Below are 13,475 nucleotides of genomic sequence, written 5' to 3'. Positions count from 1 at the left end.
GGTAGAATGAAATGTTTTGAACACGGTAAGGCAAATAACATTTTTCTCTCCAGTTTTATACAGTGCATACTTTGAAAAGGCCTTCAAAATGCTTTCATACATTGTACAATACATCATAAGTTCCATACATTCTGTGTCTGACAAAGTTGCAGCAAAGATTTTTGAGAAGAAATTTATATCTGGTTAAATTAGGGCAAAATAAAAGTTAGTGTATTCCAGGGGTCGGCAACCTTTCAGAAGTGGTGTGCTGAATCTTCATTTATTCACTCTAATTTAAGGTTTCGCGTGCCAGTAATACATTTTAACATTTTTAGAAGGTCTTTTTCTATAAGTCTATAATATATAACTAAATTATTGTTGTATGTAAAGTAAATAAGGCTTTTTAAATGTTTAAGAAGCTTCATTTGAAATTAAATTAAAATGCAGAGCCCCCAGACCGGTGGCTAGGACCCAGGCAGTGTGAGTACCACTGAAAATCAGCTCGCGTGCCGCCTTCGGCACACGTGCCATAGGTTGCCTACCCCCTGGTGTATTCCATTAATAACAAATGTGATTGCTGAAAATCTGCTGTAATTTTTATATAAAAAAGCACTTCATTTTAAAAAACTTCACAAGCTCTTCTGTTCTGTTTCCTAGGGACTCTAGAACGGCATGAAACAGATGAAATGGCAAAAGCAATTCTAACTTCCTGTGAAGATTCAGAGTGTTTAGTGACTGATTCTATACTTCCAGTCTCTCAAGATACACAAAAACATAAAATTGCAGGATACAAATCCTCCAGCTCTTACAAACTTGACACACTGTCCCACAATCTTACCCACACAGAAAAATCTTCAGATAAGGTAAGAGTGATTGAGTAGAATATTACTTGGTAGAAACTGATAGTGGTCCAAATGACTTTACCATCTCTCTCTGTGGGAGAGAACCCAAGAAGGGACCAGGAAACTCAAGATTTGTTGTGGAGTTTCCTTCATATTGTTCTAGTGAAGGGTATTGGGGGAGGAGGTGGTGGCATTCGCTCCAACTCACAGAACAGAGAGGGTTGAGACCCACTTTCACCCATGGGGAAAACCCACAGAGGGCAAGGGCATTTGCACAGAGGCCCAGTGCCTCTTCACTACTATCCAGATCCCTTCACATCATGATAGGATGACTCTCACTATAGTTCTATTGTCATTTGTTCCAAAATAACCCTTCTAGGGTGTTTCAGGATGTTAAACAGAGATTCTATGCACATCTTTTCCAAGTAACATCTGCCCATCACAATGAGTGTGTATTCACTGCATTCTTAATATACAGTATCCTAAATACAAGGCCTCTGTGTGGTGCGTGTTCATGGTCATAACTTTAACAAAAAACGACAATGGGCTTTGGGAATTATCTTCTTGACAGTAGAACACAGCAGGCCATAACTGCTACTCCTCACCAATGAATGTAGACCGAAAATGTGTTCCTCAATAGTGGTCAGGAAGAGGAACACACAGTATATGGAAAATAGACAGCCAAATGGTCTCTACTTCTGCTGAACTTACTGTCTTTACTGCTTTCAGTGCCTGAAAACCTTTTGTCTCCATAACTGGGAAGTTCTGTCTTAGAACGGACAGCAGAATTGGGGCCTATCTCGTTAACTTTTTGGACTTTTTATTTAATATTCTTATAAATTTAAATGTACAGTTCAGTTTAGACTGGTGCCTGGTAAACTCATTGTATTTATCTTTGACCTTTGACTGACCTCAGTCTGATGTCTAAAGTTCCTTTTAGTGCCATTTGCTGAAAAGTCTTATTAGAGCATAATCCTGCTGAGCATCTTGCAGGGCAGATGGTGCACTAGTAGGCTATTGACACAGAATCTGATTCTCACTATTGCATTATCAGAAAGAATGGCTTTTTCCTACATTATTTTTAGAATAATCAAAACAGAAACAAGTAGAAGTAGAGTTAACTGTGAAGCTTGATTTTTTTTTCTAATGCATTTTAATTTTAAAACTTAGTAATTTTAACAGAGTGGTCAGAAGAAAAACTACTGTCCCTTGGATAAAAGATTATGATTTTTAGCTGATTATGAAATGGGTATCTTAACTGGCACATTGTGGCTGATTGCAATATATGATAATTTGATAGCTTTATAATTCAGAGTTGATGGAGATGAAATAGTACAGTAGTTATATAAACATGTCTCTTAAGCAATCACTTATCAGTTCTGTAGGGTTCCATTTTTTCACACTTTATTTTTGACAATCAGCAATTGCATTTCTGTTGTCCACTTGTAAATGTATTATTGAAAAGGAAATTATTGATGGTTTCTCTAAGTCTGCCAAAAAAGCTTGATTTGTATTGTTTATTCCTTATGTGTATTAAATGTAGATATTGTGGCTTGGATTTTCTCTCTGAGATTCACAAATGGAAGGGACTCCCCACCCATGAAAACCCTTCTCACAGAACAAACAGAAGGGGGTTTTATCACTTCTGCAGCACTTCCACTCTTCCTCCAGACAGCACAGAGGATGGTCTGCATATCTGGTTTGGGAAGTGCTGGAGACTGCCTGGGACTGGGTATTGGGTGGGTACACTAGAGGGCAGACATGACTAAGGAGATCCCCTGGCAATGCAGCTCCAGAAAACCAATGAGAGCCACAGGAGGCCAGAGAGGGTGCAGAGGCACAGGACCTCTTATTGCTGACCCTCATGGGAAAAGAAATCCAATAGATTTGGGGCAGGGCCAATGTCTTTTTCTGTTTTGGGGAAGACCATGCCCAAACAATGGGGTGGTGCAGAGGATCTCTGTGAGGATGCTGTCAGAATGTTTCCTCACAGAGAGCCTCCTCTTTTGGGTTATAGTTTGGGAGATGATGATCTGGCCCCCTATCTTTAAAATAATTAATTACTTGTTATAAAATATCCCTGTAATGGTACTTTTTTTTTTAATGTAGGAGTCTTTAATTCTTCATAGAGTTCACACTTGTCACATCAATTCATAACAATGTTTTGAAATAATCTTATATTGCAGTCTACAAATAAACGTTACTGGTGAAATCCTGATCCCATTGAAGTCAGTGGGAGTTTTGATATTGACTTCAGTGGAGCAAGGACTTTCCCCCTCATTTCTATCTGATTAACAATCTCAGATTAACATGAAAACCTCACAACACTAACAACTGAATGACAATATGATTTTTAACAGGTCTGGGTGTTGTCAAGATTTCTTAAATTGCCTGTTTGACAAACTATTCATGAGAGATCTAGTGGCAATGCCAAGTTTTTAATAATACATTGATTTTTACCAGCAAATAGTGAATAGGACATGTTCTGTTTTCAACTTTTTCTAAAATATATTTAATTATCAGTATCAGAGGGGTAGCTGTGTTAGTCTGGATCTGTAAAAGCAGCAAAGAGTCCTGTGGCACCTTATAGCCTAACAGACGTTTTGGAGCATGAGCATCCGACGAAGTGGGTATTCACCCACGAAAGCTCATGCTCCAAAACGTCTGTTAGTCTATAAGGTGCCACAGGACTCTTTGCTGCTTTTAATTATCAGTATTGCAGTTTACATTTTGCCTCCATCTTTTGGCATAAAAATGTGTGAGATATACTCCAATTGAAAAGATGGGTAAGAAGAATCACGAAAAGTGGAAAAGCAGGAATCCAATCCTGTTTGCCTTATTCTTGCAAGTGAGTCCCAGTTTCACACAATGAGACTATTCACATGAGGAAGGCAAGCAGGATTTTGCCCTGGGTTTGTGTTTTAAAGACTATAGTATGTTCTATTATTACTATATGATAAAAAATATCTGCACGTTAATGCATGCACATTCACCCCATGCTAGGAAGAAAGGAAAAAACTCCTCATATCACAATGCGACTTCAAAGGCTTTCTTGTATCAAAACATTTGTCATCATGTAAATCACAGATACAAAAGAAGAATGCTTTGATTTCATGGTGCTTTGGCCATTTTAATTCTTTTATTGTACTGCACGTGCCAGTGGGAGTACCAATAACAGAAGGGTGTGACAAATGCAGTTAACACAAAATCCATATTAATGTTGTCAAATTCCCTTGATGTATTTAAACAGATTTTAATTATTTTCAACGTCAAAAGGCCTGAAATATATAGCTTAATAGTTCTTCAAAGAAAGCTTTAGTTAATGTGTGAATGTAAAACCTCTAATAAAAATGAAACTTTTATATTGGCCTTAGTCATTGACATAGGGTATTCATCAAGTCAGCAATTTGTGTGGCAAAGTGCCATTTGAATAGTGTATTGTTAGAATACTTATGGTCCACTTGACAAGGGCTCTTGCTGTAAATAGTGCAATTTGACTCCAGCTGTTAAAGAGTGGCTTTGACAGCAGCCAAATAGAATGGAGATGCTTTACTGCACCGCAGAAAAATCAATATTGGGCTCTTGTTCATAGTAACCTGCTTTTTTCTTTTCTGCAGATTTATACAAGACTATCTAGAGTTTATAGCTGGAAGTTTAAATATTATTTTAAAAGTGGCTTTGTTTTAGTTTCAGATTAAAACTGGCAATAAAAGATACAAGTGTAGAGTTTTAGTATACAATAGGGTAGTGTTTCTAACACTGGTACATATTTAATCACTATTATAATTCTATATTATTTGGTCTCTCCTGCTTATATAAATGGATATTAGGATGTAGATGCATAGGTTACTTAACTATTCTTTCGATAAAGCGATCCTTCATTTCTACTTATATTTTGCTATCTACTACCTCCAGGATTCTTCTTGTCAATTCTCCTATCGTACCTTTTAATATAGATTTCTTTGTTGTGGTGCCCATGGCAACACCATAGATGTTGACAATATGTAGTGCCATTGCAGATTTTCCTAAAGCAGACTCTTGCTGGTGCTGAACAGTTTTCTAGCAGTATTCAGTGACACAAGGTTGCTATGATACCTGACTGGTAGCAATAGGTATTGAATCTCTAGTCTTAATTACAGTAGACTCTCCACACAAGACCTCCTCATTTATTGTGTTTTTGAACTTTCGTTATGCTTTTAAATACAGTTATTTAAAACGTGCAACTGTGTGAAAAGCTGGAAAAAAATAAAAAATGCTTCATATGGTTATATAAATATTTCATTGTTTCATAAGAATGTGATGTTCCTAGGAAATGTTCTCTTGGTGTTTCAGGAACCATTACTGTTAGAACCTCAACTGCAGTTTAATTTGTTTGATAATGCAGCTGTCTTGACAATTTACTGGTCTTTTCACTTATTTAAGAAGCTGTGATTAGAACGTCTCATAGACAAACATAATGAGGAAGACAAGTTAGCTTTGAAAAGTTTGAAAAATAAACCAAATTAATCCTTGGTGTAATTGTAGTCATTGGTTCGTTGAGTTACACCAGGGATGAACTGACCCATTTTAAGTAATTTAAGATTAACTTGTGCATTTCTATGGATATAATAGTGACACAAAGATGCGGAGAGAAATGTACTTCTAGATACGCGCATGCGCACGTGCGCGGACACACATATATAAACATTTTGAACATGTTTAGTGCTTTATATGTTTCACTTAACAAAGATTTCTGAAAAAATGTTGATCTTCCATTGCTGACAAGGCATGAATGTTGAATAGGCATAACAAAAAGTCCAGTGAAAATACTTAAATATCCATTACAAATGAATATTAATTTGTGTATGCTGCCTTAAAGATCTACAACACTATAATTTGTGTTCCTAGATAGAAATCTCCTGCAATGGAGAAGTATTTTCACTAGGGGAGCCAACGCTTGCTTTTCTTATATTTGTGCAAAATTAAAAAGGGACAGGTATTCCACAGACTATAGAATTAATGTGTAATCATAGCAACAAAATTATCACCTGCAGTTGCTTTTATTGTGGCTACACTTATACTGTGACTGCACACACAAAAACAGTTCAGAATATAGAAGAATATTAGATAATTATTTGTTACAGTACATAAACAGTTTCGTGATAACATTCTGAACTGGTAGCTAGAAATAACATTGTTAGTTAAAGGTTACTGATGAGTACCAGTTAAATTTACTATTTTTCATTAGGATAGTAAACACCAAGGTGCATTTCAAACAGCAAGAAACAGGAATGACAAGAAAAAACATGTTGAGCTAGCTGGAAACTCCTGTTATTTAATTTCTACCTCTTATATTTGGAGAATGGCAGTGTGATGGGGTGTACCTGATCTTTGCGGCTCCTTACAGGAGGTCATGCAGTCCTACTACATTAGGGGTGGGAAAACTTTTTGGCCTGAGGGCCACATCGGGGAATAGAAATTGTACGGCGGGCCATGAATGCGGACAAAATTGGGGTTGGGGTGCAGGTTCTGGTTGGGGGTGCAGGCTCTGGGGTGGGGCTGGGAATGAGAGGTTTGGGGTGCAGGAGGGTGCTCCGTGCGGGGATCAAGGAGTTTGGAAAGCGGGAGAGGGATCAGGGCTGAGGCAGGAGGTTGGGGCTTGGGGAGAGGCTCAGGGGTGCAGGCTCCAAGTGGCGCTTACCTCAAGCAGCTCCCAGAAGCAGTGGCATGTCCCTTCTCCAGCTCCTAGGCGTGGAGCGGCCCACAACCCTTGGAGCAGGGCCATGCCACAGCTTCTGGGAGCTGGGTGGTGCAGCCCCCAACCCAGCGCCCCAGCTGGAGTGCCGAAGCGGGGCCAAGCCACATGGTGTGTCCCCCGACCCGGCGCCCCAGTGGGAGCTCGCAGGCTGGCTTAAAAGGGCTTGCGGGCCATAGTTTGCCCACCCCTGTACTACACACTGTCCCAGGAAGAGGCAGTGTAGGAGGAAGGGAACAGTGAAGGTGGGTTCTCCAGGCCTACCTGGAGAGGCTTCACTGAAGCAGGTATCTTGGGAATCACAGAGACCTGCTCCTCCAAGTATTAATACAGTGTAAATGACAACAGTACAAGCAAGGCACTGGAGAATAAGACCCTAGATCAGTGGTCCCCAACCTTTTTCATCTAGCATGCTCTAGACGACGAGCCACGGAGGACCGTGGCAGCAGATGAGCATCCGCTGAAATTCTGCCGACAAGTGGCAACGTCAATAGGCGTCGCCACCGAAATGCCACCAACAAGCAGCGTCATCCAGAGGCGTCGCTGCCGAAATGCTGCCGAAAATGCGCACTTAGATGCCCCGGCAGGCGCCATGATGCCCGCGGGCACTGCATTGGGGACACCTGCCCTAGATATTTACTTAGCCAAGTTAGAGACCGCCTATGTATTTCTACAATATTTTTCTTTGATATTATATTGAAGAGAGTTATTTAAAATACAGATGTTCCTTGTGCTTTTTCTTGTCTGGGCATCTAACTTGATCCTGGTTTGAAGCATTAAGAATGTTGTGGTGGTACTTTTTTTTTTTTTTTAATTTCATGGAAATAATTCTGATGTTGTTGATAGCCCCTGTGGAATATTTTAGACCAAAAGATAGTACTATTGTGTGCAATCAGCTATATGTTTCTATTGTATGTGCTGTGTGGGAACAATCTTTATGGCAAATCTTTCAATTACCAACTTGACCTGTCTGCAGGTTTTGTTAGAAACAATAGCTATCAATATCGTTTTCTTTGTTATGAGCCTTGTATCTTGATTGTCAGAGAATGGAGTGGTGTTCTCTGATTGACAGAGGTGGCTGCACTCTTTTGCCCAATGGATTATATTCCACCTTCTTGATGATTGACAACTTGGGCTCCTGGCCCTTTAGATACTTTCCCTGGTTCATGTTCAGTTAGCCCAGGAAAAACATATAAATGCATGTAGATGTTTAACAAATTTTTGAGCCCCATTGTTCCTTGTATCTTTCCAAAACAAAAGAATTTTGACTTTAGCAGAAGTAAGCCAGCCAGATATATATGAAATTAAGTATTGCCTGGAGGATCTTGCAGGATGTTTTCTCCTGAAATTCCACCCCAGAACCCTGGTTTGGAAGGGCCCCTTACTTTGTACACTTACATCTCCTATTATAAGCAAACGCTACTGACTTGCTATCAGGTGCCTACTGCGAGCTACTTAACTGAAACTCTCACTGTGTCTGAAAAGAAAAATAGTGCTAAACAGGTTTATATGTCCAAATTAGTGTGCTTGTGCACTAAAATGTGACAAAGCCAAGGGATCATTGTGGGATTCCATATTCTTTGTGCCTCAATAATTTCCATATCAACTGAAAATAAATAGATGTCTCTTCTAACTACTGGCACTGCAAACCTACCCTGGGCTTTGACAGTCTGGCCTGGTTCTTTCCCAGAGGTTTTGTGGGATAAATTAAACCTTCAGCTACCTCTGTGCAGCCTCATTGTGTTCACATTATGTCCTCATTGACATCTTTGCAATTCCTTTAGTCGTCAGTGGAATTACACAGGTGTCAGTGAGGGCATAATATGAAGATGTTGGAGTTACATATATGTAGCTGTGGACCTAGTTACAAACTTGGTAGGGTAAAGTCACATTTTCAGAATCTGATCCTGTAGTCCTTATGTATGCAAAATTTCCATTGTATCGGTGGAAATTATATTCATAGGACTGGGTCCTTAAAATCTCCAACTGACTATGTGAAATATGTATTTGGAGCACCCAGGACATCATGTGTTATCCCATTGGAGCCCAAGAATCAGCCATATCGAGTTGACTCTCACAATTTCAGTTCCTGTGAATCCTTTTCTAAGCACTATACATTGTTCCAGTACCGTCAGCCTTCGTCTAAACCCACCTTGGCCACATCTCCAGTAGTTCAACATTATTCTCCTAAATATCTTAATCATAAACTAACCAGTCTCACATTACATCCATGTCAAACTAACAGTGTTGTGGTTCACCAAATTTTTCCCTCTTTGGTAGATCACTGTGGCAGTAGGTTTGTCCAATTGATGCATCAAGGCACACATGAGACATTCCATGTCATTCCTGACATACCTACCTAAGTGACGTGTAAGGTTTTTGTTTGAAAATCCAGCTAGTATTTAAATTGACTGTCATCCACTTCTGAGCACTGCACAGAATCTGTAGAAACATATTCTAATTGGAGCACTGACTGAAGTAGTGAAGGTAGGTTGCCATACTGAGAGAAATAAATAGCATTATTAAATATTAAGCACATTAAATTAAATATCAACCAACACATTTTCAATCCCAAGATATGACTGAAAACATCCCAAATGCTTCCATACTTTCTAGTCACGTGAGGTCCAAAGCTTTGCCGTGATACGGAAGCCAGTGTCCTATTTCCAAATAAATGCACCCTCAGTCTATCTGGGTACAACTCTAAACTCTGACACAGTCTCCTCCAAATACAAGTTCCTTTGTTCTCTAGGTCAAGGGGACTCTGTCCGCAATTATAAGGAGATAAGCTTGATCAGTTTGTACAGATAAGTAGTGTCTGAATAAGACAGAAGCTCTTGTCTATTTTCATGTCTACATTTCTTCTTTATTACATCATGGAGAAAGGAAAATTCAACCCTATTCCATGCTGATGAAACACTAGAACATTTAAGTTTAAAAGTCTGAAGGGCGATCTATACACTAATTTGTTACTAATTCTCCATTTGGAAGTGAACAAAAATTATGACCGTGAAAGCCATTTGGAATAATAATGGACCTTAACAATATTTTGATTGCTGGAAATTGCTTCCCCTTTACCATGAACATCCCTTATCACTAACTGTGGCCCAGTTCTCTAGCAAAACTCAGTGGGACTCTGACTTCACCCCAGAACATTGTGAACCTAGCCTAGTACACCCTCAGTGCTCCATCAAAAGCCATGGATGTAAAATGCAGAAGTGAGTCTCAGTTATTCTAAAATGTACACCAGGGGGCTGGAAGAGAGCAGCTATCAAAAACAAGAAAAAACAAAACAACCCCTCCCCCACCACACACACACTTGAAAGTATGATGTAACTAAATATGCCAACTTCTACTGTATCATACACCTACTCCTTGGTAACAAAGTTACACCAAAGTAGACTCTCTTATCAACATGTAATTTTACCAGCTAATATATCAACAGTGAATTTGGCCTTCATTCTCCATAGGGAAAGAGTGTCTGTGGCAGTGGGAGTTGTGGGTGATGACAAACTTACTGGTTACTAGTGGATAAGCTGGAATTCCCAGTTTTCTTGGGTATGACCCCAAGTTGGGAGAAGCACAAATTTGACTTGGGTAACATGTCAAAAGGGGCATTTTCCCATACTGGTCTACTTCTGTCTGCAAATCAGTTATGTTTTAAAATATTGTTTTTATTCAATTTCATACCAGTTCAGTGCTTCCAGTCTACTAAAATGTATGGAGAACTTCAGAAGTCAAGTATAACATAAAGCTATATGATTACAAAATCTCATCATCCAGTGAAGACTTATGCACCTGCTCAATTTTACATACTCTCAGAAGTCCCATTGACATCAGTTGGACTATTGTGTAAAGTTAAGCAGTTGTATAAGTCTTTGCAGGATTGGGGCCTGCATAGTAGGTTTCACCTGCAACCAAGATATCTCAGAACATCATACACTAGAATAAAAAAGGAAAAAATTGCAGAGTCCAGTTAATTTTATAAATGTATTTACTTAATGCTCAGTGCTTATAGCTAATATTAAAACATAGGCGCCAGTCCTTCGAGCATTTAAGCAGGTATTTAATTTGATTTTTGGGAGTAACCCTATTGATTGTAATAGGGTGACTCCCTTGAGTAGGGTTAAACATGTGTGTAAGTATTTGCAGGATCAAGACCATATTTAGCTACCTATGCACTGAGAAGCCAATGCTATCAAACAAACTAAAATACACATAACTTGTGGCTTAAGAGCATTCAGTCCCTAGGAGATATAGTTCCAAAAACAGGTGTGCCACAGTGGCGTTCAATGTTTGTACAAATCTGATGTAACATATTTCACAGGTTATGTTAACTTATGTCATAATGTTGTCAGTGAAAGCCATATTAAAATTGCAAGGTGATTGATAATCACAAGGAAATGTGTTTTTAATTTGTGAGTAAGCACAATAAGCTCCATTTAAAAATGTAACATTTTCTTTCTCTGTGGTTGTGGTACTGTGGCTTTTATGCTAAATAAAGGAAAGTACCACATTTAATATCGATAGCTGGGGCAGCAAATGTTTGAATTTTTAACAGTACCCACTATAAGTGCAAAAGAAAATAATTCCTATTATTATTATTTTGAGTTTGCAGAAACAGTGCTAGACTGAAACAAGAAAATATAACTTCTTTTAATTAATTACTCTTCATGCTGTATATTTTAATGTAAGTAGTTGTAATGAGTGAGGTACTCCACTATTGTCAATTTTTATTGTTACGTATTTATGGGGAGGTAAATGTCGGAGGGCATAAAATGTGCTTTCTGTTAATATGTATTGAGCTTCTCAAAAACCATTGTAGGCTATAGCCATTGTGAGATTGTTTTACCAGGGTAAGTCCCCAAAGAGCAGTGATAAGAACATGGGGCTCCCTCTTTTCCTTCATGTGGCTCCCTCTTTTCTTCCATGACTGGGTTGTAAGTATTAGTTTGAAGCCATGCAGGTGAATATCAGTGTGCATTCTGCTGGGTCTGATAAAGGAAACTCCTTAAGTGTGTCATGGGTTTACGTCTCTGCTGTATGTGTGTATAGGACTTTTTTGTTTTTTAGTTCACTTGAGCATCACATCCCTTCTCCCCCATCCCCTCTTTTGTGAGTAAAGTAAGGCTCTTAACTGTGTTTGTGCAGAATCCCTTTCCTTTTAGGGGAAAAATGTTTTATAAAATAAGTTTGTGTCAAATCAGACTGCTTTTAGAGACAGCTGCTGAGTTGGCATTAAAGAACTAGACTAAATTACTTAGGACTGTGTCCAACAGAGCACAACTACAGCCTTCTGTACTGCATAAGCAATGAAAGGCTGCAGTGACTCACTCAAAAAGTTGACCTGTCCATGGAAGGGAGCTAACCTGCTGTAGAAGCAAGCTTAAAAAAACCCAACCAAACCCTACAACTCCATAGTAGGCAGTTGTGAAGCTTCCTGTGGGGACAAGAGACCATGTACATTAAATCAAATGTAATTCATTTTAGTTCAGTTTTTTTAAGTATATCCAATGTTCTTGGTGCTTGTGTACTTATAAAAGCACAACAATTTAGGTTCAATATCTAACAGATTGAGCCCTCTAGATCTGTTCCTTCTGCCTCAGTCCTCCAAAACCAAATCTCTCCCCTTTTCCTTACCTATTCATTCCTCTTTCCAAGCCAAAAAAACCCAACCAAACCAAAAAAGCCTCTCGAGCTCAAGCAGTATATTCCATGGTTGAGGAACCTTCCTCAAAAATGACATGTCCCACATTCTCTTAAACTAGTGTAATGCTAGATTAGTAATATTGTTTCATACAATCTCAGCTGCCATATTATCCCATAGGAGACCAGTATCCAACCTATTTAACAGTATAATTTAGGCTAAAACCAACACCATTAGTTACACCCCAAAAATGAAGAGGAAGTTGCTTTGGATTGCAGAGCACAAATGTGAGAAACACCTCCCCCCCCCAAGAAATAGACCTCTTCATTCTGTACCTGATGTTTAAGCATCAGCCCCATACAGCAGTCTGCCTATTGGCCCTCCTTCAGCCTTCTTCATGCTTGAGAAAAAAGATCCAGAAGGCACATCCAGAAAGTTAATAGATTTTACATAAACTTCTTACCACACATCCTGTTTTCCAATACCCAGTTCTTGATTCATCCACCCATATCTTGTCAGGGTCTTGTCAAAGATGACACCCCAAATACTGTTTGGGGTAACTGGAAGGATGTTGGTATTATCCACAGTGATGGAGAAAAGGGTAAAAGCGGGTAGCTTTGAGGGTGGGGTAGGGGGAATCCAGAGTTCAGTTTTGCCATGTTGTATTTAAATTGATGGCAGGACGTCCATGAGGAGAGGTCAGAAAGGCATGTGAGTTTGGACTAAGGAGACAGGTGTAGGTTAACTAGATAAATTTGTGAGTCATCAGTAATATGGTAGTCAAAGATGTATGAGTGGAAAAAAATTCCCTAGTGATAGTGTAGAGAGAGGAACAAAGGAGGACAAGGGATAACAGACCTGACTTCAAATATAGCATTTTGTAGGTCATGAATCTGAGTCATCAAAATCTAATGTTTTCCCTAAACCACCACATAGTTTAGGAAAACTCATCATGAATTCAGGTCTCTCTTCAGAACTGTATTGGCAAAAATGTGAGGGTTCATGAGGTGTATTGCTAGATCTGCAAAGGAAAACTAGAGCATGTGTGTGAGACCTAAATTTTCACAAGTGCATCTCGGTGTTTTAAAAATGCTAATCACTACGTTGCGAAAAATTATTTTAATGCATTGTCTCTGAAGAAAAAACCCCAAAGGTATCCAAAAAGGACATTCCAAATGCATTGACATACATGCATACAAGAGAGAGGAATTACTTGCCACTTTGCATGGTAGAGGACAAGCAATATCCCACCTGGAGCTTGACAAGGTGGGCC

The 13,475-nt window shown here is 39.1% G+C and overlaps 1 protein-coding gene across 1 annotated transcript in view; it reads left to right on the top strand.

The window, feature by feature from the left end:
- Positions 1-13,475, top strand: part of WDR72 (WD repeat domain 72) — a 189,647-nt gene that overhangs the window by 62,453 nt on the left and 113,719 nt on the right. Inside the window, exon 14 of the mRNA XM_044980416.1 lies at positions 637-842. Coding sequence (XP_044836351.1) covers positions 637-842 — 206 coding nt within the window. The remainder of the gene's footprint in view (positions 1-636; positions 843-13,475) is intronic.

Source organism: Mauremys mutica, chromosome 11 (genome assembly GCF_020497125.1).
Source record: "Mauremys mutica isolate MM-2020 ecotype Southern chromosome 11, ASM2049712v1, whole genome shotgun sequence".
In the NCBI taxonomy this organism is placed as follows: Eukaryota; Metazoa; Chordata; order Testudines; family Geoemydidae; genus Mauremys; species Mauremys mutica.
The sequence above is the reverse complement of the archived record's forward strand: the minus strand, read 5'-3'. Positions and strand labels throughout refer to the sequence as shown.